The 26,125-nt window shown below is 46.5% G+C and overlaps 1 protein-coding gene and 1 long non-coding RNA gene across 18 annotated transcripts in view; one reads left to right on the top strand and one right to left on the bottom strand.

The window, feature by feature from the left end:
- Window positions 1–968: 968 nt before the first annotated feature.
- LOC136576248 (uncharacterized) lies at window positions 969–23,120 on the bottom strand. The gene is made up of 3 exons (XR_010786324.1): window positions 23,078–23,120; window positions 2,413–2,582; window positions 969–1,028 (listed from the first exon to the last, which is right to left on the bottom strand). It is a non-coding gene; the product is annotated as an uncharacterized lncRNA (long non-coding RNA).
- Window positions 21,148–26,125, top strand: part of LRRFIP1 (LRR binding FLII interacting protein 1) — a 121,696-nt gene continuing 116,718 nt past the window's right edge. For 7 of the 17 annotated variants that reach the window (XM_066575375.1, XM_066575371.1, XM_066575372.1 and 4 more), the window contains exon 1: window positions 21,149–21,750. In XM_066575375.1, coding sequence (XP_066431472.1) covers window positions 21,661–21,750 — 90 coding nt within the window. In that variant the 5' untranslated portion in view covers window positions 21,149–21,660. Of the gene's footprint in view, window positions 21,751–26,125 lie in introns of all 17 variants that reach the window. The other 10 variants (XM_066575387.1, XM_066575385.1, XM_066575384.1 and 7 more) reach the window with 4 other exon arrangements.

The raw sequence follows: 26,125 nt of genomic DNA, 5'->3' as shown, positions 1-26,125 counted from the left end.
TAATTGTATTTCTGAACATGTTTTTGTAAACAGCTAAAATAACAAAACTTGTGTCACTGTCCAAATATTTCTGGCCCTAACTGTATATATAATTATATACAGGAGATATCCAGGTTATACCAGCATGGTCCATATCACTATATAAAGGATGTATAACTTTAGAATCATAGAATGGTAGAGTTGGAAGGGACCTCCAGGGTCAGTTGGTCCAACACCCTGCTCAGTGCAGGATTCACTAAGTCATCCCAGACAGATACTTGTCCAGCCTTTGTTTGAACACTTCCATTGAAGGAGAACTCACCACCTCCCATGGTAACCTGTTCCACTCATTGATCACCCTCACTGTCAGAAAATGTTTTCTAATATCTAATCTGTGTCTCCTCCCTTTCAGTTTCATCCCATTGCTTCTAGTCTTTCCTTATGCAAATGAGAATAGGGCTGATCCCTCTGCACTGTTACAGCCCTTTAGATATTTGTAGACCGCTATTAAGTCTCCTCTCAGCCTTCTTTTTTGCAAGCTAAACATTTCCAGACACCATCAGACCTAACTACTTCCTCAAGATCCAGATGGAAATATGTCTTGGAACCAACAAAAATTTTGAATCTGACCTTATCCTGGTGTTCCTTGCTGGTGTAAGGTAAATTTTCATACAGAGCAAGTCTATTATGTAGATTAGGAATTTCCTCCTGACCTCTTCCAAATCATAATCCAGCCTAGATCTTACAGAAAAGAGACTGCTAGATGCAAATGATCTGCTAGGCATTGAACTTAGTTGACACTTATTTGCCAGTCATCTAGGTATGGTATATTAGTTAGGCCTTTGATTCTTAGTGCAGCTACTACTGCGAAAATTACCTTTGTAAACACAAATGGAGCTGAAGATATCTCGAACGGGAGAGCCATGAATTGGTAATGTTCTACTACCACTGTGATCCTGATGGCAATCCTGAGATAATGTCTGTGACAGCTGGATGCTGGAATGTGAAAATAGGCATCTTTGAGGTCTTGGATAACCATGAAGTCTCGTCTGTTAGGATGGAGGAAACAAACAAAATCATCTTTGACTGATGTGGCAATCGAGAAATCCTAATCTAAACCTCCAGTCTCCCATCTGTTTCCAAATTTAAAAAAAACATGTGAATAGATGCCAATCCTCTTACTTGGCATGGAAAGAGGTCTAATGCCCCTTTGATAATATACTGTTTGATGGATTCCTCCACCTCTTGTTTCTCTGAAGAGAGAGGATCTGTTTGCATGTACTTGTCTTTTGATTCTTGGATAAAGTCCAAGAATATTCTCTGGATAATGACTAGGACCCAGGGGTCCTGTATCTTCTGCTGCCAGATGTAAAAAAATGCTGTAAATAGCCTCCTACTGGAAATTGGGCGACTGGCTGGGTAGTCGTTGTACTTCTGGCATAAGAATTCCACCTTCTCCTCCTTATCTGCTTTACAGGCATGATCTGCACCTCTTCTTTGACCAGAGCCTCGAGGAAATAAGATCTCAATTGCTGAGACTTCTGTTGGGATTTTCCTCTCCTTGATGCTCTGCCCTGGTTACAAAACAATTGAGGTAGAGACTTTCCTTTCTTATCTGAAAGTCCCTCCATAATCCTATCAAACACAGATCCAACAAGCTTACCAGGTTCATAAGGAAGACCACAAAAATGAAATTTCAAACAGCTGTCTACCTTCCATGGTTTAAGCCACAGAGCTCTTATAACTGCTGCGGCCAATGCCATAGATCCGGCTGAGAATCTTGCTTGCTGAGAAGATGCATCACATAGATAATCTGCCACCAAAGTAAGCTCCTTAAAGGATTTTAGCATTTTGTCCCTTGGAACGCCTGAATCTATATCTTCCTGTAGTTGTCTTAGATTTCTACGAAGGTTATGCACTAAATCGTTAGATGCTACCATTATTGCACATTGGGTGGATGCTGAAGTATAGTTTCTCCTGAGCGCACATTCTGCACGACAGTCGATAGGATCCTGAAGATCAGATTAATCATCTGCTGGAACTACTGTGGGCCTTGATAGTTTGGTTATTGCCATAACCACCGTAGAAGGTGGACCCAAGTTATTAAACTATTTTCTTCTAGCGTAAACATTTATTAGATACCACAGAAGCCTTCTCTGGATCTATCATCACTGTTCTTTAAAGCTTTGTCGACTTTTAAAGCCCTAGAGCCCCTAGAGGTGCATCCTGTGGATTGCCATCATTAACAATCAGGTTGTAGGGTCTGGAGGACTTAATAAGTTTATTTATTTTCTCTACGGGGAAATATGAATTGCTAATATTCTTGTCCTACTACTCATTAGATGAAGACGATTTTTTAGGGTTGATGTAAAATTGACTCCTTCAGCACTTTCATAGAGTCTTGGACAAAGTCCCTGACGCAAATAACCACACCTTGTATTGTGGGCTCATCCAATGAATCTTTGAGGCATCAGTTTCGGCAACGATTTAATTCATAGTCATCTGGAAGTGGGGTATCACAATCCCGACTAGCAAGAGGTCTCCGTTTTGATGTGGTTTTCCGGGCATCCTGATCCATTTCACCAGATCCTTTGCTAGACATCCTGAAAAGGATAATAATGTATATTATTTCATAAAGGAGAGAAAGGGAAATAAGAAAAAACATGCCTCACTTGAAATAAATCTATGGAAACTAAGCCTTAAAGTATAGAAATTCTCGAAATGCTCAAAAGTTTAAAAGATAGCTGCTCTAAAGGGAAAAAGGGACTGAGAAGGGCTACTTAAATAGCCCGCCTACCGGAAGTGACCAGGTAATCCTTCCCACAATGCTAATACTCTCTTTCTCTGAGCCCCCTCTGATTGCATAATTAAAACAGCTAGAAAGCTGCAATTCTGGCATGTTTTTTAATCTTACTTTTAACGGCATTCACTGCATAGCATAAATGATATGTTAAATTAAATCTCCGAGCGTGCTCATTTATGTCAATACCGAATTTAAATAGTTTTTTTGCATGTTTCTCACACTTTGTTTACGTATCTTTTGTTTATTGCTGTATTTAAAGACACCTAGCTTTTTTCTTTTTTGTCAACAGTGCTGTGTAATTTATTTTTGGGGGGATGAAGTGTACATTTTAATGGTACCATTTGCTGTACCATGCGATGTTTTGATCACTTCTTATTCCGTTTTTGGTAAGGCAAGATAGGTAGGCAAAATTAGCTATTTTTACCATGTATTTGTTGTTTTTTTTCATGACGTGCACTGTGCCTATTAAATAACAAACATTTTTTCTCTGGGTCATTAGGATTCCAGTGATACCACAAGTGTGTTTTTTTTAAAGTACATTTTTATTGTTATTATTTTTTTCTCATTTTTTAAACATTTTATTTTTGCCCACTGTGGGACTTGATTATCACATTTTATCATTTTTCAAATATACTTTAGTATAGCAGTGTGTCAGAAAGCCTATGAAGTTCAGCTGTAGGCTACCTCAAAGGCCATCATAGCTGGCAGACCCAGAGGTCATAGGAGCTGCTGGGTGAGACAGACAGCCCTCTCCCTTTGTAAGCATTTAAATGCTGCAGTCACACTGAACGTGGCATGTAAAGGGTTAAACAGCCGAACACCCGCTCTCCCTGGCACGGGAGACCAGAATCAGGAGACTGATGCAGCTGCTGTCAAAAGATGGCGCATCAGAATTAAGTTTTTTAACTCACATAGTAAGTTCAATAAGTTTGTTAAAAAAGGGCTAAGAAGTGGAGAACGTTTTTTATAGTAGAGAAGACGGAAACCATCATGGCCAGAGGCTTTACATGTCTTTGATAGCATTATGAACCTCAAGAGCAGAAATATCAGCCTCCATGGCATCCAAGCCTGAGAGCGTTATTTTGGGAAAAGATAATTGCGCAAACACACATTCTGCTTTCAAAGAGTCAAAAGGGGGTGAGGCAGAGTGCAACTGAGAGAGGATATTCTGGGAGTGGGATGTAATATTCTGGAGGTCAGCTGTGATTATGTCGGATGGAGTTCTAAGTTTAATAGGGGTGTGGTGTGAAGTATTTATTTTTAATTTATGAGCTAATAGAGTCCCCGATTTATTGCACTGTGAGTAAAATTTCTGTTTAGACCATTGCAGTTTGTGCTCCATATGGACTATCAAAAGGATATTTAGCTCCATTCTAGTGCTGTCGACTCTAGATTTATAGGGTTTCAATATTGTTTGCATTCCCTCTCCAACAAGTTCCGGGGTCTGATAGAGTTCCATAAATCTTCATTCTCTAGTTCATTTTTTTATTGAGCCCAACTGGATTGGTTTTCCACGCATGGGGACTTTATAGACCTTCCAAAGGGTAACACTGGGGAACAAAATTTTTGTTGCATCCATTAAAACACTTGTACTTACTTAATTTGAGTGTGCTGATCTCAAATATGTAATTAGTTTTTCTCTGTAAGCTACAATTCAAGATTTTAGGTTTTAAACTTAATGTAAAATTTTTTAACATTTAGTTTAACATAATGAAGTAGAATATCTTCTTGGGCATCATCCTGGTGAGAATATAATAATTTATATAATGCAGTAAATGCACTCATACACTAAAACATATGGTTGCATCAGAATTTGTCTACCATTTTGGAATAGAACAAATTAAAAGACTTATTTTAAACATAAAATTTGCGCAAAACTCATTTAGATTCTATTCATCGTCTTTAGATCTGCTCATCACTAACAGCTCCAAGGTTTTCAGGAAACTTATCAAAGTGACTGTTCAGGAAGTGAATCTTAACACTCATGTTACATCTAATGTCGCGGAAAGCCAACAGCATCATCCTTTGAACCAGAAGTTCATAGTTTTCTGCTTTTTTGTTGCCAAGGAATTTCTTTGTAACTGCCACAAAAGACAGCCATGCTGCTTTCTCCTCCTTATTCATCTTCCTGGCAAATTCTTCGTCACATATGAGGGTTCGAATTTGAGGTCCATCGAACGCACCTGCTTTTATCTTCTCAAAAGACAAGCAGGAAAAGCATAAACAATATGTTGAAAGCACTCACTTTCTCTATTCAAAGCCTTAACAAACTGCTTCATTAAGCCAAGTTTGATGTGAAGCAGGAGGGGGTGGGAAATGATCCTGTCTGGACTAACTACTATAGGTTCATTCACAATATCTGGCATCCCTACTTCCAGAGCTTCACCTTTCGGCCACTCCTTATGTGTCCAGTGTTTCTCCCGAGCTCGGCTGTCCCACAAACACAGAAAGCAAGGATACTTCATGAAACCTCTTTGTTGTCCAAGGAAGAAATTCACCATTTTAAGATCCACACAAATGATCCCGTTATGCTCCTGATACTTCAGTAAGTCGAGGACAATTTTTATGTCATTATAATCTTCTCGCAGATGAACTGAATGGCCAATTGGAACCGTTGTATAAACATTCCCGTTGTTTAAGAGAACACATTTCAGACTCCGTTTAGAGCTATCAAGAAATAGCCGCCATTCTGTTGGACTGTAAGTGGTAACACCTAACTGGCCAAGAAGACTACTGATATCATGACAGTAAACAAAGTGTTGCTCTTCAGAAAAGAAGTCCACAAAAATTTGTTCGTGCTTCCTGAAATGGGATACTTTAGCTGACCGGTGAAGTACATTCTTTTCATGAAGCCTAGAGGCTAATAACTCAGCAGCTTTATTTGATAGATCCAAATCCCTTACTAAATCATTCAATTCTGGTTGGCTAAACTGCTGAGGGGTTAATTACTGCTTAGCATCAGAAGAAGATCCTTCAGATTCCTCATGCATCTTAACAAATACACTTGATCACCATGTTCACTCTCTACATCCACAGAAGTTACAAAACCCTTGAAAACTGGAACTGGGAGTGTCGTATTGCTGAAGGAATATGAGGAAAATATTCCAAGCTACGTCCCGCCCCCTCCCATTGCTAGCTGCGGACAAGGGGCAGGGAGGGGGTGGGAGCTTAGCTCTGCCCCTGTCCCCTCCCATTGCAAACAGCCAGAGGGAAGGAGAGAGGAAGAGAGCCAGCGAGGGGGATGTAAGACATTACGGTTTTGGCGTATATGCGCTGGGCTCAGGCCGTCTGAAAGGGTGCACAAACGTTCGATTTGTGCGCCAGTTCATGAGTTTTTATGGGCACATTTGATTTTCAGAATCCATGCATCAGATCTGCAATTCAAGCTACCCATAGGGAAGCATTGGGCGTCTGCACTTCATTTACCACCTGTGGATTTGTTTTTATTTGATTTGCGGATCACACGTGGATGTGCTTTATTCATCTCTATGGGAGCTGACGATCTGCAGTGCATGCGCAAATACATTTACGGATTCACTGCAGATTTGAAGGGTAAAATCAATTAGGCTGGAGGGTGGGGTTGCAGATTTTTTCCACGCGGATGATCCGCAATGCATCCGAGTACATCTGGGTGGAAAAAAACGCCATCTGAAAACTCCAGCAAGCAATAAAAAAAATCAATTTAATGATGACTTGCAGTACATTCGCTGTAGAAATCCGCATGAAAAATCCAGTTGTGCCGTGGATATTAGGCCTAAGGCCGGGGTTCACACAAGCGTATTTGTGCATCAGCGCTGCATATTTGCGGAATGAACAATGCTTTTTTGCAATGGCATCAACATATATTTTGCTGTTTTTTCTGCACACAAAGCATGTGCGTTTGCACGTGCCTTACCAAAAAAGTACAGATGCTCCCAGTCAATGACATAGTTAATTAGTCTAACAAGTTTAAGATGTGTTCTTTTTCCTGTACAATTCCTCAGTGTTTCCTTCCATTTTTTTCTGTACGACTGAAATGCGCAGGAAAATACACGCATTTGAACAAACCCATTAAAATCAATGGGCTCTGCTGACTACATATTGCACAAATTTTGCCAACAATAAATTAATCTCATATAAATCTATTATCGTTTATGAACTGTTCACAAATACATGTACAGTTGACAATAGAGATGAGCGAGCACACTCGCCCGAGCTTGATGCTCGTTCGAGTATTAGGGTACTCAAGATGCTCGTTACTCGAGACGAACACCCCGCGGAACTCGAGTCAATTGCATTTCCCTTCCCCGCAAGTTTAGCACCATTTTCTAGCCAATAGACATGCAGGGAAGGCATGACCCGGGAAGGGCAGACCCACCTATGCTGTAGCCCCCATCCCAATAACGACACAACAACTTTCTTTGGATGAATTGCCCACAGCAGCCAGTTTATTACTAACAATAAACAACATTAAAATTATAATTACCCAGGAACAATTACGGGGGAGGGTCCTTGGAGCCACAAAATCTGGTGCAACTATACCACTCTGAAAATACTTCGCCCCACAGCCGGACTACAGACTCAAGGGCAACATTAACCGCCCATTGAGTGGCTAACACTCCCATTACTTAAACCGGAGGGAGTCTACTGCCCCCTCCACCAACCAAGTAACTGCACCAGATAGCAACCAATATACTAAGGAGGGAGTCTAAACAGGTGAGCACTTTGCCCTCCCAACTCCCCCCACACACACACACACAATTTCCAACGGCTCCAAGGACCCCCCACCCGCCAATGCAAGCACGGCTTACCCCTAAGCCTGCGCCGCCCCCAACAAAACCAATGCCCTCTCTATCCCCTCCTGAATTCCAACCGCCCAGATATCGATTCCGATATCATTAAGGTGAATACCGTCTCCAGCCCAATAGTTGCCTTCCCCTTTCTCCAACTCAATATGTCTGACACTGACTCCTCCATTCCTTGCCACAAACGCTGACACATGTCTATTAAGCTTCACCCTTGCCCTATTGATTCCTACTAAGGAACGGGCACCCCTCCAACTCTTCCTTGGGGTGATCTCTGACCATACCACCACCATGCGAGGAAACAGGCAATGTAAACGTAAAAAATCGTACTGAATGTCACGACGCAATTCTCGCGCCGGACGATTCCCCAAGTCGTTCCCTCCCACATATAAAACCAAAATATCTGGACTCCTGTCCATTCTGGCGTAAGAGTCCACCTGCCGCAGCACCTGACCCCATTTCATTCCCCTCTCTCCTAACCAACACACTACGACCGCTTCCTAGCTAAACCCCAACTGCCTCCCCATAGGCCGAGCCTTTGCCCTCTCCGCAGCCCAATAAACGTATGAATGACCCATCAGCCAAACCAACGCCGGATCTCTGAGACCTGCAAATGTAATAAAACCACAAATAATTTCCACAAATCACCCGACCAACGGCCAACATAATTTTAAATTATATATACATAATCCTCACACTCACTACCACTTACACCAGATCCGGACGAACATATAACTGAAACCTTCTCGACTCCCATCTCCCAATCCTCTTCACAACCTCTCCAGATAACCCCAACCGTGTCGCTTCCGTTGCAGCCCCTATCCGAAAAGAATGTGATGAATATCCTCCTCCCACTAAACCCAAAGCTGCCACGATTCCCTTTAACACCGCATTAAACTGATAGTACGACAAGAAGGCCCCATTTCTATGACATAAAATTGGTCCCCCAACCCCTTGCCGCAACTCTGCATATTCTTCAAAGCAACGTACTTGACACATCAATGCACCCGGCACCTGCGCCAAACGTACTTCTTTACCTTTACCAGCTTGATCGGTTTTTGACCATCGCACCCAAATGTGCAACACTCTGTCTACTACATTTACGTCCCCAAATTCTAAACCCCCTTTTACCAACTTACTGGGTGACACCAATTCACTCAACCTGAATGCCCCAAAAAATGCCAAAGAAAATGCACAGCGAAACAACCGCACTTCTTAAACATCGGAACAAAAACTCCCCAACTCTGCCCCCATCCTCTCCAACAACTCAAAAGTAATGGGACGCCTCCTATCCTTCTCCCGCTTACCCCTCCGGAACCTTTCAAGGTCTACCGCACCAAAAAGACTTTTGTCAAATCCCGCATCCCCCTAAACTTGAAACCAAAAGCTAACCCTGCCATAAATCTATTTACTCTCACCACTGACCACCGCATAATAGCTACGTTACCCAACCAAGCCAATAGCGCATTAACCTGCTCTTCCTCTGACAATACCTCCCCCAACGTCCCCAACCAACACTGCCACTCCTCCCAAACTGCCAGATACGATGTCCATGTGACCTGCGTCAATGACCTGGAAATCAGCTGCTCCGCCGCACGTCGACCACACTCCATAGTTCTGGTGGACAACGCAGACCCTCCCGTTTCGCTTCCGGCGCCAACTCCCGAAAACGATCCCACTGAAAACGAGAAAGGGAATCTGATATATTGTTGTCCACCCCGGGAACATGGACCGCAACCACCCACGCGTTCAACGACAAACAAAGCAAAACTAACTGGCGTAAAAAATCAACTACTGGCGGCGACCGAGCTGACATGCTATTAATCACTTGTACTACTCCCAGGTTGTCACAGTTAAAACGAACCTTCTTGTTCCTGAACCATTCCCCCCAGACCGACACCGCTACCACAATTGGAAACAGCTCCAGTAGTATCAAATTTTTTACCTCCCCGTATCGCTGCCACTCCTCCGGCCATTGACCGGCACACCATTGCCCCTGAAAAAATGCCCCAAAACCGAACGCCCCTGCCGCATCCGTGAATAACTCGCAGTCAAAATTATCCACTGCCTGTTCAATAAACAACGACCTCCCATTGTATTTTACCAAAAAAGAAGACCACACCCCCAAATCTGCGCGAATCTCTGCTGAGATCCGCACGAAGTGATGACTGGCCTTCACTCCCGCCGTTGCTCCTGCCATTTTTCTGCAAAACACACGCCCCATTGGCATAATCCGACACGCGAAATTTAACTTCCCGAGCAACGACTGTAAAGTTTTTAAGGTAACCTTTTTAGATCGAGACACCGTCTGCACATCTAACCTAAGTGAATTCAATTTATCCTCCGGCAGGCGACATTCCATCCTTTCAGTATCAATCGTGATACCAAGAAAATTCAAACTCGTAACCGGACCCTCAGTCTTTTTAAGCACCAGCGGAACACCAAATTTTTTAGCCACCCACTGCACCGTAGACAAAAGGGCACTGCACACACCTGAACCGGCCGAACCAACACACAAAAAATCGTCCAAGTAATGCAAAATAGATTGCAAACCGGACACGTCCTTAACAACCCACTCCAGGAATGAACTGAATGCCTCAAAAAGGGCGCAAGAAATCGAGCACCCCATTGGCAGGCATTGGTCCACAAAAAGTTTCCCCTCCCAAACACACCCCAATAAATGAACACTATCGGGATGAACCGGGAGCAACCGGAACGCTGATTCAACATCTGTCTTTGCCAGCAGGGCCCCTTTACCGCACCTCTGCACCCATCTCGTGGCTGCGTCAAAAGACGTGTAAACTACCGAACAGAGTTCAGGAGCTATCCCGTCATTCACTGACTCACCTTTTGGAAAAGACAGATGATGAATCAATCGAAACTTTCCCGGTTCCTTCTTCGGAATCACCCCCAATGGAGAGATTACTAAATTGGGCACCGGGGGGGACGAAAACGGCCCCGCCATGCGACCCAACAGCACCTCCTTCTCTAACTTATCTCTAACAACAGACGGAAATTGTAACGCTGAACGCAAATTTTTCGACGCGCAGGGCACCTGATGCGTAGGCGCTGGAATTTTAAAACCTTCAGTAAAACCCTGCAACAACAAGCGGCCCTTTTCTACATCAGGATACCTATTTAAAAAGGGGGCCATCTCGTGAACCTTCGCCGGCGTCCTCCCTTTTCCCGTCTGTCCCACCGGTCTTACCCTTTCTGCGTTTAAAACATTTGGTGGCACCATGGGACGTCCCGCTACATACGGAGCAATTGTGTTTAAAACGACAATTTGCTCCAAATTTACACTGGCCTTCATTATATTGCCAGCAGAATCCCGCCTTTCGCACACCTGACGTCCCGCCACTCGCGGCAGAGCTTCCTCCACTGCTTGCGCCGGATGGACCGGCGCTCCCAGGAAAGGACTGCCCGTACCGCGTTGGAGCCATCACCCTGAGCCACAAGCCAATATCCTTGTGGTCCCACCGAATATTGGGGTGCACCGCTTTGCGCTGACGAAATTGTTCGTCGTAGCGCAACCACGCCTGACCACCGTACGTCCTATAAGCCTCTACGATAGAGTCCATATAGCAGAAAAGGGCCGAACAATTTTCGGGCGCCTTCTCTCCAATGACCCCGGCTAAAATAGCAAACGCTTGCAACCAATTTGCAAACGTTTGCGGAATAAGTCTCCACCGCTTCTTCTCTTCCTCCTCTTTTTTTGACTCCGTTCGCTTACCTTTTTCTAGATTAAATTTCTCCAGAGGTAGCAATGAAAAGATCTCGACGTATTCGTCTTTCCAGATCTTTTCACGCACCTCTTTTTTCAAATGGGCCCCCAACGGACCCTCGAAGCAGACATAAACTACCCCTTTGGCCCTGTCATCTAACCTGACTGCTTCCCCATCCTTCTCCATCTGCACTGCCACTGTAACCCCCCCCCCCCCGACGCGGTGACCCACAGATGTACCCGGGCCGTCTCCCACACCCGACGCACTTCCGCTCCTTACCGGAACCCAAGCCGACAGTGGAGTTGGGGTTAATAAACCCGAATCTCTGTCCCTGTCACAATGCTGCAGCAACTCACGTACCGTCCCTAACAACTCCCTCAATTCACCCCCAAATTCACCACCTCCAGCAACACTCACACCCCCCTTTCATCCACAGCCACACAATCACGTAAAGCATTAGACATATAAGACATGACTCTATTCTCACCAGGCCGCATGGTCGCTGTGTCACCACCAGCCGGATCCACGGACGTCATCGCCTCGTCGTCACTCCCCGATTCTTCAACTTCTCCTTCTTCCAGTCGCCGTCCCTCCAGCTCGACTGCCGCACTTCCACTGGTCCCGGCTTGTTGCTCCCGACCTGGAACAAACACCGCTGACCGGACTCTGTGTGAGCTGCTCCCGCTAGCGCCCTCCGCATTCTGTCGCAGACTGTCAGAAGATTGTTGCCCCTTCCTGAGCTGCCTGGTCCGACCCCTGGCCGGTACTTCACCACGCAGGGCCACCGTAGAGAGGCTCCTCCTCCCCCTGCTCCCATCGCTGGTTCCAGCCCCCACGGCCGTTCTTCTCCTCTCCGGATGCTTCCCAGAGGCTCCCCCAGCCGGTACATCACTAGGGGAGACCTCTATTCTCTCCTGCTGCCCGATGACGTCCGATGCTGCAGGCCCCACCCCCCAACCGGAGCGAGAGCCCCTGCTCACCGTGCCCGCCGGCCGCCGAACTGGATTCCTCCTGACCTGCTGCTCTCTGCCCTGAGCCTTAGGGAGAGAACCGCAGCCCCGAGGGTCCCCGGAGGGGCTCCGCAGCCGCCGGCGAGTTGGAGGGGTGACCTCATCCTCCCTCAGACTAGACGGAGGTCTGGCCCGCCAAGACCTCCTCTCCTGTACCGCTGAAACCGCCACACCACTGCTCGTCCCTAACATTTCGGCCACCTGTTCTTGCAGCCAGTCCTGACCGTGGATGCTGGCTGCTGCCCTAAGCTCCTGCAAAAGTTTTTCAATTCCCGACATGGTAAGTGTCACTCTCACTACTCTCACTTTCTATCTCTAAGATGGCGCTACCTCGCACCCCTTCCCTTATATATCCCCCCGCCTCCTAAATTTTCTACCTATCACCGTCATACCCCCCTAATTCCAGAACATTCTCTACCCTCCCCTAACTCTAGTTAACCCTTTCCTACCTCCTCACTTCCATAGGTGACCTGCCCCCCCCCCCGTGTCATGCCCGACATCCGCTCTAAGGGTCCCTTGTTCCCTTCGCTACTGCCTTAACCTTTACCACTTCCTGCTGTGATGTGCCAGCCCTCTGCCTGCCAACAGCAGTGAGTGGCTGGGCTGATCAGGTGACGCCAAGTACTTAAAGTGATCCCGCCCGCAGCTCGCCTCAGACGCATGCTGGCAGAGGTTAGGGAAAGTGCTGCTGCTGATATAGGGAAAGTGTTAGAGTAGGATCCTGTGTGCAAGAACCCCAACAGTCCTTCTTAGGGCTACTCCTCATCATGTGCATTACAGTTGTGGCTGGCTGAGAGCAGTAGTGAACCAATTTTTTTTTAAGCATCTAGGGATGTGCGGGCCATTTCAGCTATACAGTTCTGTGTGCGCAGTGCATTACACAGAGTTTAGGGACAGAGCTGCTTATATAGGGAAGGTTTTACAGTCGTGATCCTCTCTACAAGAACCCCAATGGTCCTTGGGGCTACTTCTCACCGTTTGCTGTGGCTAGCTGGGAGCAGTAGTGCTCCAATTTTTTTATTACGCACCTAGGCCTGTTCCCAGCCTTTCACTTATAGCATTCTCAGCCTGCAGTGCATTACACCGAGGTCTCACTGTGAAACAGCACTCTAATATTTCCTAGGCTACTGCAAAGTATTTCAGTTATACCATTTTCAGTCTGCAGTGCATTAGACAGAGGTCTCACCGCGAAACACTACTCTAATATTTCCTGGGCCACCGCAAACTATTTCAGCTCTGCCACTGTGCAAAGCGTCTCAGAATACCCTTTCCTTAGGGGAGTTGAGATAGCCGCAGTTACCAGCACTATTCACTGGCTTTAGAGTCTTCTCCCACTCCATACAGCCTCTTTTAACTACAAGTCTCTGTGAGCGATAAATTACCCCTAAGTATCAGCGTAAGACAGCGGGTTAATTTTTTCAAGTCACAGCATAGAGCCTCCGCTATCTGCAAGTCTCTGTGTGCGGTGAATTAGCCACAGTTGTCAGCGCTGTCCAGTGGGGTAATGGATTTGGGCCCTGCTCTCTCCTTCATCCACCATGATGAGGAGTAGGGGTAAGGGTCGAGGACGTGGACACAGACGCGGGGGCGCGGGCGTTCAAGCGAGGGTGTGGGCTCAGGCCGAGTTCCTGGGCGGGGTGAATCACAGATGGCTGCTGAGGAATTAGGAGTGTCAGGGAAATTTCTGCGTACAGCACCAATCAGGCCCACCCCAATGCCCCGCGGTAAAGAAGAGACACCACACACGGAGGTCTGGTATAGTTCCTCACATGGGGACATAACTGCGCACTTTATTACAGATTACAAAGGGTCTTATACCCTTTGGTCTCATCACTAGGAATGGGTAATGGTCTCATTGGCTCAAATTCACCGCATAGCCATATATATAAAGTCCGGATTTCCGGCTGAGGCACTGATAGTCATATACGTAGTTAAACAGTCGTTATCTTGATACGGCGCCTCTGGGAAAACAGCCAAGCACGCGGCCTTCGTGTTCGGTTCTGTATCATCTCTGAATTTCTGGACACATCTCTCTCAGCCTTGCAAACTTTTGGAATATCTGATGTAAGGCGACATATAAGTTTTTCTCATTTTAGCTTTGAATAGAACTTGCATACAGGTATAAAAGCATAAAAAACATATGGCAATATATACATATACCCTCACAGGAGAGAGGCAAGTTTCTGGGCTCCCCAGATTCATATCACAATTAGTGGGTCCGCGTGGTAGACCTTTATTATAAACAGAGCAGTGTGAGCAGGTCCTGTCGTGGATGGCAGAAAATGCGTCCAGCAATGTATTGACCACCCAGTCTACTACGCAGTCCACTACTCCCGGCCTAGGGACTGCAACTCTAAATCTTCTGGCTGCTCCTCCTTCCTCCCAGCCTCCTCACTCCATGAAAATTACATATTTTGAGCAGGCAGACTCCCAGGAACTGTTCTCGGGTCCCTGCCCTGAGAGGGAAAAATCGGTTCCTCTCTCACCTGAGGAGTTTGTCGTGACTGATGCCCAACCTTTGAAAAGTTCCCGGAGTCCAGGTGATGAGGCTGGGGACTTCCGGCAACTGTCTCAAGAGCTTTTCGTGGATGAGGATGATGAGACACAGTTGTCTGTGAGTGAGGTAGTAGTTAGGGCAGTAAGTCCGAGGGGGGAGCGCACAGAGGATTCGGAGGAAGAGCTGCTGGACGATGAGGTGACTGACCCCACCTGGTTGGCTAAGCCTACTGAGGACAGGGCTTCAGAGGGGGAGGCAAATGCAGCAGCAGGACAGGTTGGAAGAGGCAATGGAGTGGTCAGGGGTAGAGTCAGGACCAGAACGAAGAATCCCCCAACTGTTTCCCAAACCATCCCCTCGCGCCAAGCCTCCGTGCAGAGGGCTAGGTGTTCAAAGGTGTGGATGTTTTTTAGTGAGCGGACGACCGACGAACTGTGGTGTGCAACCTGTGTCGCACCAAGATCAGCCAGGGAGCCACCACTACCAGCCCGACCAACACCAGCATGCGCAGGCATATGATGGCCAAGCACCCCACAAGGTGGGACGAAGGCCATTCACCACCTCCGGGTCACACCACTCCCTCTTCCCCTGTGCCGCAACCTGCCACACAGATTCAATCCCCCTCCCAGGACGCAGGCACGAGCGCCTCCCAGCCTGCACCCACACCCTCACCTCCACAGTCCTCCACTCCATCCAGTAATGTCTCAGCTCAGCGTTCAGCTGTCGCTAACACAAACATTGGAGCGAAAGCGGAAAAATGCCGCCACCTACCCGCATGCACAAGCTTTAAACGTGTACATTGCCAAATTAATCAGCCTGGAGATGCTGCCGTACAGGCTTGTGAAAACGGAAGCTTTCAAAAACATGATGGTGGCAGTGGTCCCGCGCTATTCGGTCCCCAGTCGCCACTATTTTTCCCGGTGTGCCGTCCCCGCCCTACACCAGCACGTCTCCTGCAACATAAATCATGCCCTCACCAACACGGTTACTGTAAAGGTCCACTTAACCACGGACACGTGGACAAGTACTGGAGGGCAGGGATACTATATCTCCCTGACGGCACATTGGGTGAACTTGGTGGAGGCTGGGACCGAGTCAAAGCCTGGGACCGCTCACGTCCTACCCACACCCAGAATAGCAGGTCCTACCTCGGTGCTGGTATGTGCACGTTTTATGCCACCTCCTCTAACCCCCCCCCCCCCCCCTCCTCCGCCACCTCTACCTCTCAATTAAGAAGTGTGAGCACTTCGCCAGCAGTCAGTAGCATGTGGCGCGGCAGCACAGCGGTGGGCAAGCGTCAGCAAGCCGTGCTGAAACTAATCAGCTTAGGTGACAAGAGGCACACGGCCCCCGAGCTGTTGCAGGGTCTGACAGAGCAGACCGACCTCTGGCTTTCGCCGCTGAGCCTCCAACCGGGCATGGTTGTGTGTGACAACAACCATAACCTGGTGGTGGCTTTGCAGCTCGCAGCTTCACACACATAGCATGCCTGGCCCACGTTTTCAATCTAGTGTTTCAGCGGTGTCTGAAAAACTATCCTCACTTGTCTGACCTGCTTGGCAAGGTGCACTGCGTCTGCGCACATTTCCGCAAGTCCACCATGGATGCTGCGACCCTTAGGAACCTGCAACATCGGTTTCAGCTGCCAGAGCACTGACTGCTGTGCGACATGCCCCCACGCTGGAATTCTATGCTGCACATGTAGGCCAGGCTGTACGAGCAGCGTAGAGCAATAGTGGAATACCAGTTGCAACATGTGCGGCGGAGTGGTAGTCAGCCTCCACAATTCTTTACTGAGGAGTGGGCATGGATTGTAGACATCTGCCAAGTCCTCAGAAACTTTCAGGAGTCTACCCAAATGGTGAGCGGCGATGCAGCCATCATTAGCGTTACTATCCTGCTGCTGTGCCTGCTGAGAAGTTCGCTGCTAAGCATAAAGGGCGACGTTTTATGGTTGGAACAGGAGACGGGGGATGACAGTATGTCGCTTGATAGCCAGACCATCCTAATGTCTATATCTCAGTGCGTTTTGGAGGAGGAGGAGGAGGAGGGGGAGGGGAGTGGGAGGAGGAAGAGCAGGGGGAAGAGACTGCTGGACACACTACAGAGGGTACCCATGCTGCTTGCCTCTCATCAGTTTAGCGTGTATGGGCTGAAGAGGAGGAACCTGAAAGTCATCCTCCTAGTGAGGACAGCGATGTGTTGTGTACTGGAACCCTGGCACACATGGCTGACTTCATGTTAGGCTGCCTTTCCCATGACCCTTGCGTTAGACGCATTCTGGCCAACACAGATTACTGGGTGTACACTCTTCTCAACCCACGGTATAAGGAGAACCTTTCCACTCTCATTCCAAAAGAGGAAAGGGGTACGAGAGTGATGCAATACCACCGGGCCCTGGTGGAAAAAGTAATGCTAAAGTTCCCATCTGACAGCACTAGTGGCAGAAGACGCAGTTCAGAGGGCACACTAGCAGGGGCGGAGCGGGGATCAGGCAGCATGTCCAGCGCAGGCAGGGGAACACTCTCCAAGGCCTTTGCCAGTTTTATGGCTCCCCAGCAAGACTGTGTCTCCACTCCCCAGTCAAGGCTGAGTCGGAGGGAGCACTGTAAAAAGATGATGAGGGAGTACATAGCCGATCGTACCACCATCCTCCGTGATGCCTCTGCTCCATACAACTATTGGGTGTCAAAGCTGGACACGTGGCACGAACTTGCGCTGTATACCCTGGAGGTGCTGGGCTGCCCTGCCGCTAGCGTCTTGTCAGAGAAGGTGTTTAGTGCAGCTGGGGGAATCATCACAGATAAGTGTACGTGCCTGTCAACTGCCAGCGCCGACATGCTTACATTCATAAAGATGAACAGAGGCTGGATTTACCGAGACTTCTCTTCTCCATAGGCGGAAAGCAGCAGAACCTAATGATTCTTTTCACTGCAACAGGAGAAAAATGCATCCTCTATCACCACAAAAAAGGGGGAAATAGCTTTGCCAATCACTCTCGGATATTATTACTCCTCCTACTCCTCCTCCTAAAACAGCATGTCATCATGCTGAATTGCCAATTTTTCTGTGGCCCAAAAGGCTCTGTTTAAATTTTTTTTAACAATTTTGAAAAGTTTTAAAAGTTTTTATGCTTTAACTGAAACCAATTTTTTCAGAGGGCTGCCTCCAGGCTCTGTTACAAATTAAGCAACAGCGAGCTGTATATTTAAACAATGTTTATGGGTTTCACCTGCCCTCGCGGTTGGGCAATTTTTCAAGGATACACTTGTACACTTGGTACATCAATTTTTCAGGCCCTTGCCTATACTGTTATCTAACTAATTTTTCCGGCCTTCGCCTACACTCTTGGTAACCACATTTTTTTCAGGTGTTGGCCTATACTCCTGCTACAGAAATGCTACTGCGGTCCGCCTCTACTCTTGCTACAGAAATGTTACTGGGGTCCGCCTATACTCTTGCTACAGAAATGTTACTGGGGTCCACCTGTACTCTTGCTACAGAAATGTTACTGGGGTCCGCCTATACTCATGCAACAGAAAGGTTTGAGGGGTTCGCCTATACACTTGCAACAGAAAAGTTTCATTGGTCTGCCTATACTGTGGGTGCACAAAGGTTTCCCATTGCGGTGTTCAGCTGCCTGAGACATACACAAAATGAAGTGTGTGGGGACACATGGATTTCCCATAGCTATGTAACTCACAGAACCTTGGGTCACACAAGGTGGAGGCTGGGACCAAGCCTGACCCAGGGCCCACTCACGTACTTCCCACACAGAGTATTGCGTGTCCTACCTCGGTCATGGTTTCTCAGCCTTATTATGTCACCTACTCCTCCTGCTTGGGGTCTGGGGATTAGCGCTGGGCAACATGTATTTTCTCTCGTGTTACCACAGCTATCTGAGACAATGGTTTGGGCCAAACAAAAGGAGCGTTACTGCATTGCGTTGTTTTACCTGTATGGCAGAAATACACTGACTGACTTGGCTAGGGTGCAGACGGCTTTCCTTTTGCGGTGTTTTACCTATCTGGCACAAATACATTGAATAACTAGGGCAGAAGTGTTGGCCGAGGTCCTGGGCGGGGTGATATTCTGCCATGTTTGGGCACTCTCTTTTCTTCATGTTTAATACTGTCTTTGAGTTTCATGGGCTCGCCTATACTGTGGGTGCACAAAGGCTTCTCCATTCCGTTGTTCAGCTATCTGACACATACAAAGAATGAATTGGGCAGAAATGTGGGCCAAGGCGGAGGTCCTTGGTGGGGTGAAACTCTGCCATGTTCTGATTTCTTCATGTGTAATACTGTCTTTGAGTTTCATGTGCTCGCCTATGCTGTGGGTGCACAAGGTTTTCCCATTGACACCTACACATAATGAATTGTGTGAGGACACATGGATTTCCCATTGCTATGTAACTCGCGGCACCTTGGGTCACACAAGGTGGAGGCTGTGACCGAGCCTGACCCTGGGCCCGCTCACGTGCTTCCCTCACAGAGTATTGCAGGTACTACCTTGGTCATGGTTTCTCGGGCTTATTATGCAACCTCCTCCTCCTGCTTGGGGCCGGGGATCAGCGTAAACACAGTTATCCGAGATACTGGATTGGAGCATTCACAGGAAGCGTTAGTGATTTCATGAGACTTTCACAGGGTCACTGTATACCTGTGGTGGCTACTTTTGCGACACCTCCTGCTTCATACCAATCTTTGGTGTTAGTATGTGCTGCTGCATTGTGGAGATGTGTAGAAGTCCTGGCACCTGTGTTCCCTTTATGCCCACGTTTGCGGCTCCTGACAATTTTGTGACGGAGGTGGCACAGGATTGGAATGATGATCGTACGTCAATTTATCATCAATTGTCATCAGCATTGTGGGCTATCGCCCCCCCCCCTTTCAAAGAGGGTCGCTGCCTGGCCGTGCCAACCCTCTGCAGTGTGTGTCTCCAGCTCCTCCTCATCGCAGACGCACTTATAAATCGACATGAGGGTGGTGTGGCTATGCAGCCAGCGTGAGGCATGAGGGCAGCTGAAGGCTGCGCAGGGACACTTTTGTGTGCGCTATGGACACAGGGTCGTGTGGAGGGTTGGACACCAATGCCAGCATGTAACCCGGGAGAAGAGGCAGCGGTGTCACCCGCAGGCGGTGATTGTCCTTGGTTGGAGCAAGTGTGGTGCTTAGCTAAGATGTGCCAGCGCGTGTGCCTTGCTAATGAGGGTCTGTCCCAGGTAAATAGTTAGGGGGGGTGACCGCCAGGCTCTTGCCCCCATTTTGGCTTAATAGTGGGACCTGAGAGACTCAGATGCAGCCATACATGCTGGCTCTGCCATTCCCTATCCGTTCTGTGGTGTTTCCATGACTTTCTAAGGTTTTCCAGTGTTTCACAAATCATCCCCTATGCGGAGCATCGGTCATATACAAAAATGCTCGAGTCGCCCATTGACTTCAATGGGGTTCGTTACTCGAAACGAGCTCCAGAGCATTACGAAAAGTTTGACTCGAGTACCGAGCACCCGAGCATTTTGGTGCTCGCTCATCTCTAGTTGACAACCCTGCTACTATTTCTAGCCAGTAGTATTATATTATTTAATATTATCTTGAGAGAGTATACATATATATATATATATATATATATATATATATATATATATATATATATATATATATATATATACGCACACACACACATATATATATATATATACACATACACACATATATTGATTTCATAGACTCTGCAATATCCTTATAGTTTATATGACAGCGATGAACATCATTCTCATTAAATGCACCATAATGCACTATAACACATTTGCAATAGGGATCACAGAGGTTACAATTAGCCCACAAGCCAGTGGGGCCAAAGGGTTCGCTGTGGGATAAAAGAACAGTAATAATATTATCAGAGTGCGGGAATGGGCCGGCATCTCATGCCAATTGTACAGTACAACTATCTAACCACCTTAGATTTCACTCTAGTTACATAAATATATACAGGGCTTTATAGGCTATAATATTGAACCAGAATTCATAAATATATAACTATATAGACTATAATGTTGTATAACTAGAATAAATGCATAACTATATAGATCCGTCTTTCCATAAGGTTGCATATCACATCATTGGCAAGTGCTGGGAACAAGAACGAATTTGCAGTAGCGATGAAGGAGCTTCAAGGTCTCTGCAGACATACGTGTGTCTACATGTAATACATAAAAATGAATGAATGAATGAAGTGCCCAATGGATAAAGTCAGATTGTTTGTATACTGTATGAATCCTCCCCCTCCACTCCCTCTGATGTCAGCTGCAGAGCTTAGGGGGGAGAGACAGAGGAGGTGAGAGAAAGAGGAGGGAGAGAAAGGAGGGAAGAACGCTGCATAGAGGAAGAACATCTGACCCATTTCCTTTTCCAATCTCCGTGCTAGAAACAGTAGCAGAAGAGGGATACTGTAACAAGAGGGGGTTATATTTGGTGTAATTAGGAGATATGACAGGCAGGTATCTGCATACAGAGGTAAGCGAACACTAATCAGCAGGATCAGTAGAGGACACACTGAGACAAGGACAAGAGAGGCACATGTGTTCTGTATGATGAGACACGTATTGGTGTAAGGACCCAGAAGGGTATATGGTGGGATTCCACATTCCAAAGAAAAGGAGACACTGACGCATCCGCCGCTACCGGGGTATAACCATCAGAAGATAGGAAACATAGACATCCAAAGGTGGTCACATTCTAAACCTGGGAGGCCGGCTCTGCAATGCTATAATAGGCAGCTGAAGGTCTACCTGGAGGAGGCTGCATGTGGAATTCGGATTGATCTCTTCTACTTTTCCAAACACTGATACCTCCAAGACGAAATGGGTACACAGGGCCCAGGAAGGAAAAGACACCCCAACAGGGAAAAACTGTCTGCTGAGGACTATGCCTTAAATCAGATCGCTCGAGAGGTGAGTGAAGGCTACTTTTGGAGAGTATAATGATTTAATAATAGATATGCGGTATGTTTAGAAATATTGGACAGCGCTATGTAATACGTTCATACTGTACTCTGAAAATGCTAAGAATGACCGATGCGATATTCGAAATACCTTCAAAGGGTCCTCAGCTCTTTTCACCGGTAATACTATATAACTAATCAGCTACTGCTAGGCCACTTTCACTTAGTGGTATTCTGTATCAGCGAAAACCAGGAGTGGAATATAAACAGAATTTTGGACCCTCTTCTGGTTTCGGCTTACAAACACTGATGCAAAATACTGAGCCGAATACTAACACTTGAAAGTCTGACAACATCTAACTTTATTTAGAGCCTGAGATAATGTATACTATGGAATGTTATGTAATATATGAGGAGCGTTTTTCCAAAAGGAGACAAGTTGATTTTTAAGGATTTTGCAGCTTATGATACGGTACAAATCCCTTTGCTTCTGTCTACGAGGCGATCTTTAAGCAAAGTGAGTTGTTTCACATTTTAGAACAATTTTATTTAAAGGGAACCTGTCCCCAGGCATACGTACCATAAACCAAATTATGGTGCTCGTACAACAGGTTCCCTGGAGTCCAGGGAGATATTTTTTATACTTTCCCGGCTCCCTGATCCAACGCTGTCACCCTCAAAAGTCAGCGCAGATCATGCAACTGGACCGCTGGCTGCACGCCGTACGCATGCACTCCCAGAGCAATCAATGGGAGTGGAAGCACAGCATACAGCCAGAGGTCCAGCTGCACAGTCAGCACTGACTTTCGGGGATGACAGTGGTGGATAGGGGAGCTGGGTAAGTATAAGAAATACCACCCTGGCCTCCAGGGAAACTGCAATATGAGTATCATAATTTAGTTTATGGTGCTCATACCTGGCAATGGGTTTCCTTTAATGCTGTCAGAAACAGTTCAACAAGAAGCTCAAAAACATTTTGACACAAAATAATACAGCAATGGCCAGGACTAGATTTTCAGCAACCACTTAAAATACCCCTCATATGGTCCCAGTACAATAATCCTTTAAAAAGTTTTTTTAAACTCTTTTCAAATATTATTATTTTTTTAATTTTCCTTGTGACTTGAGTCATATTGGTAAAACACCCCACACATTTTATATATATATATATATATATATATATATATATATATATATATATATATATATATATATATATATATATATATACTATTATTTGGTAAGCATGGGGTTACAGAAGCATATACAAGAAATGTGTGAGCCCCTGGAGAGCTCTCCTTTCTTTCCTTGTCACATGTCCAAAGCCAGACTCTTACATGGATCTCTCAGCTGTCGTGTCACCTGGTGCTGTTGTCAGGCACTGAGATGCCCTAAGCCTTCTGTCCCCATTAATAAAGCCAAGTTAACCATTTGTTTGCTTAGTGCTACTGCAAAGTATCCAAATAGGGTATGACATAAGAGACTCCAGGATTAGCCTGATCAGATGGATTCCGCTGTAGCAAAGTTGTTTTACCTTGAGAAATGGACATGAGTTAAAAAAACAACAAAAGTTTACAGAACATGACGGCTATGGGGTAGTGAACTTTGAGCAGCGTTATATAAGGCCTTGTACATCAGTATTTAGGAGTTCCGTTCGGGGAGCAGATAAACGACACCCCTGGCTGAAGGGTTCCGTCTTATGACAGAATTGAACGGTGCAGAACAGGCCCCTATTGACTATAAAGGGGTCCGTTCGTTTTCTGGCCAGCAGACCGGCATTTGGCCGAAATTTACAGGATGAAGTAGTACAGCTTGCTGAAAACAGGAAATACGTGACGGAAGTACCGAACGGAACCTCCGACGCTGATGTGATCGAACCATAAATAATAAAATAATAGCTTTTTAAAAATTGCTGTAGTATCCATGAGTAATGCTCTAGGTCCACAACATCTCCTTCTTTGTCACACTCCGTATATAAATATACATTTATAGTAAGACTGGAGATCAAGCTGTAATCTAGTGCAGAGATCTAGGTTTTATCGGGGGTAGCCCGGAGTGCTTCCTGCTGAGACATTGCCTAAAATAGCCTTGTCTGTAAAGCCAGCTCTGGGTCAGGGCAGATGGCACATGAGCATCTTGCTATAGAGTCTGATCTGCATCATCAATCTGATTTAGTAGGTCTGACAACTTAACTAACTATAGCTGCGTCGTATACAGCTGCTACAACATGGAATTAAGACCTATGATCTAATGTTATTCCATCCAGCAGCAGTGTTTCCATGCGGTGTTTGATTCACTTTCCTGGTTGAGCATTTTAGGGTTGCTCGTAGGTTGCAGTGACATCTCTGCAAGTCTTTTTTCACTGGGAGGTAAAAAATGTAATAAATATACAATATGGATTGAATAAAACTACAATTAGGAAGATGCCAGTCCCATAACCCTGTCTTGAGTCATGGGAAATATGGTATTTCCGGTCTGAAATAATTCCAACTCGTCAGGATAATGTTAGCTAACGATTTATCGGGTTATGAGTTTATACTTTGTAGTAAATCTGCTATAGGTGGGAATGTCTAGTCATTTTGCACAGTCTTGTTTAGATGTCTAGCTGATAATGTGCGTGATTACTGTATGATTGCAATGTCCTCTAGTCATTGTATCTTATCTGTTTCTATTGGACAGGTAGCCTTGATTCACATATAAAATGACTGCGAGGACTTTACTAAGTGGCTTATTCTACCCACTGGATCCTTGCAAATGAGTGATGGAATAATCTTCCACAATACCATCTATTGGAATGGTAGCTGCACTATGAGGCAGTATCCGACCATTTCACAGGCCTTGTAAGATAAATAGGGTTGTAAACCAAACCAGGATATTAATGCATATACAGCTCTTTTGGGGATTGGTCATGTTGCAAGGCCTGTTAGAAGCTTGAATATTGTCTCAGGGTAACTACCATTCCAATAGGTGGCGCTGTGTAGACTTATTTCATCACTTATTTGCATGTGTTTTTTCTAGTGAGCATTGCATGGCCCATATAAGACTCTTTACACCCTATTGGCTCTCTACAAGGGAAACACCACTATCCCCGACATCCATCGGACCCTCAAAGGGTTGGAGCTGAAACCTGTTTTCTGCGGATTCTCTGTTGAAGTACCTAAGATATACACTCTTTGTAGTAAAAAATTAAGCACCTAGAAGTTGTCGTTTTGTTGCAAAACCCATCATGCAGTTGCATCTCAGGCAGATATGCAAATGATTAGGCCTCATGTCCACGGGCAAATTAACAATTTAAATCCGCAGTGTTTCTCCCGCGCGCGGATCCGCGCCCGAAAGGGATGCATTAGACACCCGCAGGTAGTTAAATACCTGCGGATGTCATTTTTCCCGTCAGGCGCGGGCCCCGTGTGCAGGAAAAAATCCGGACATGCTCCATTTAGGTACGGGTCTCCCGCGGGGACGGCTCCCGCAGACTTCTATTGAAGCCTATGGAAGCCGACCGGATCCGCAGGAGACCCGCGCCTGAATTAAACTCACCTGCTCCGGGCGATGCAGGTCTTCCTTCCTTCGCAGCCAGAAACTTCTTTCTTCGGCCCGGCGGATGTGCCCGGCGCATGCGCGCGGCACGCAGCCGGCGTGCCGAGCACATCCGCCGGGCCGAAGAAAGAAGATCCGGCCGTGAAGGAAGGAAGACACGCACGGTCTGCTGCGGGTAAGTTTATTCTTATTTTCAGCCCTCATGTCTGCGGGGCAGGAGGGACCCGCTGCGGATTCTCCATGGAGAATCCGTAGCGGGCCTGATTTTTCCCGTGGACATGAGGCCTTAGAGTAGTAGTGTGATTAGATGAACAGTCTTGCCACCTGAGGCCCTAAAAGCGGTCCACCCTTGGCCTATAAAAAGGCTCTCAGAGGCTCCTTGTGTGTAGCGGACCTCTTCTTCCGCTTGTGTGGAGCTTGCTGACCACTAGACGTGCCTTTATGATGGAATCCAAGAGCTTTTGCCCAGTTAACAAAATTTGAGAGGGGGTGCAATTTTGGAATGCAGGCAGTGATCACTAGAATACACCAGGGTCAGAGTGGAAGCCGCTGCTCTGACCCCTGTGAAGCAGCCAGTGCTCGTAATTGCAGGCACAGCTCTCAATGAAATCAATGGGACCCCAGTCTCCAATTAGAGGTGCAGTTCTCATTAATTTCAACAAGATCTGTGCCTGCAATTATGAGCGCTGGCCCCTGAATAGGTGTCAGAGCAGAGACTTCCACTATGACCCCAGTGTATCCCTATTATTACTGGGGTCAATATAGGGAACAGTATTACTCATGGGGCCACTATGGTGTACATGGTTACTACTGGGATCACTATGGGGGTCACTATCACTACTGAGGCC

The sequence above is a fragment of the Eleutherodactylus coqui genome, chromosome 8, assembly GCF_035609145.1.
Source record: "Eleutherodactylus coqui strain aEleCoq1 chromosome 8, aEleCoq1.hap1, whole genome shotgun sequence".
NCBI classification, from domain to species: Eukaryota; Metazoa; Chordata; class Amphibia; order Anura; family Eleutherodactylidae; genus Eleutherodactylus; species Eleutherodactylus coqui.
This window is presented reverse-complemented; position numbering and strand designations above follow the sequence as displayed.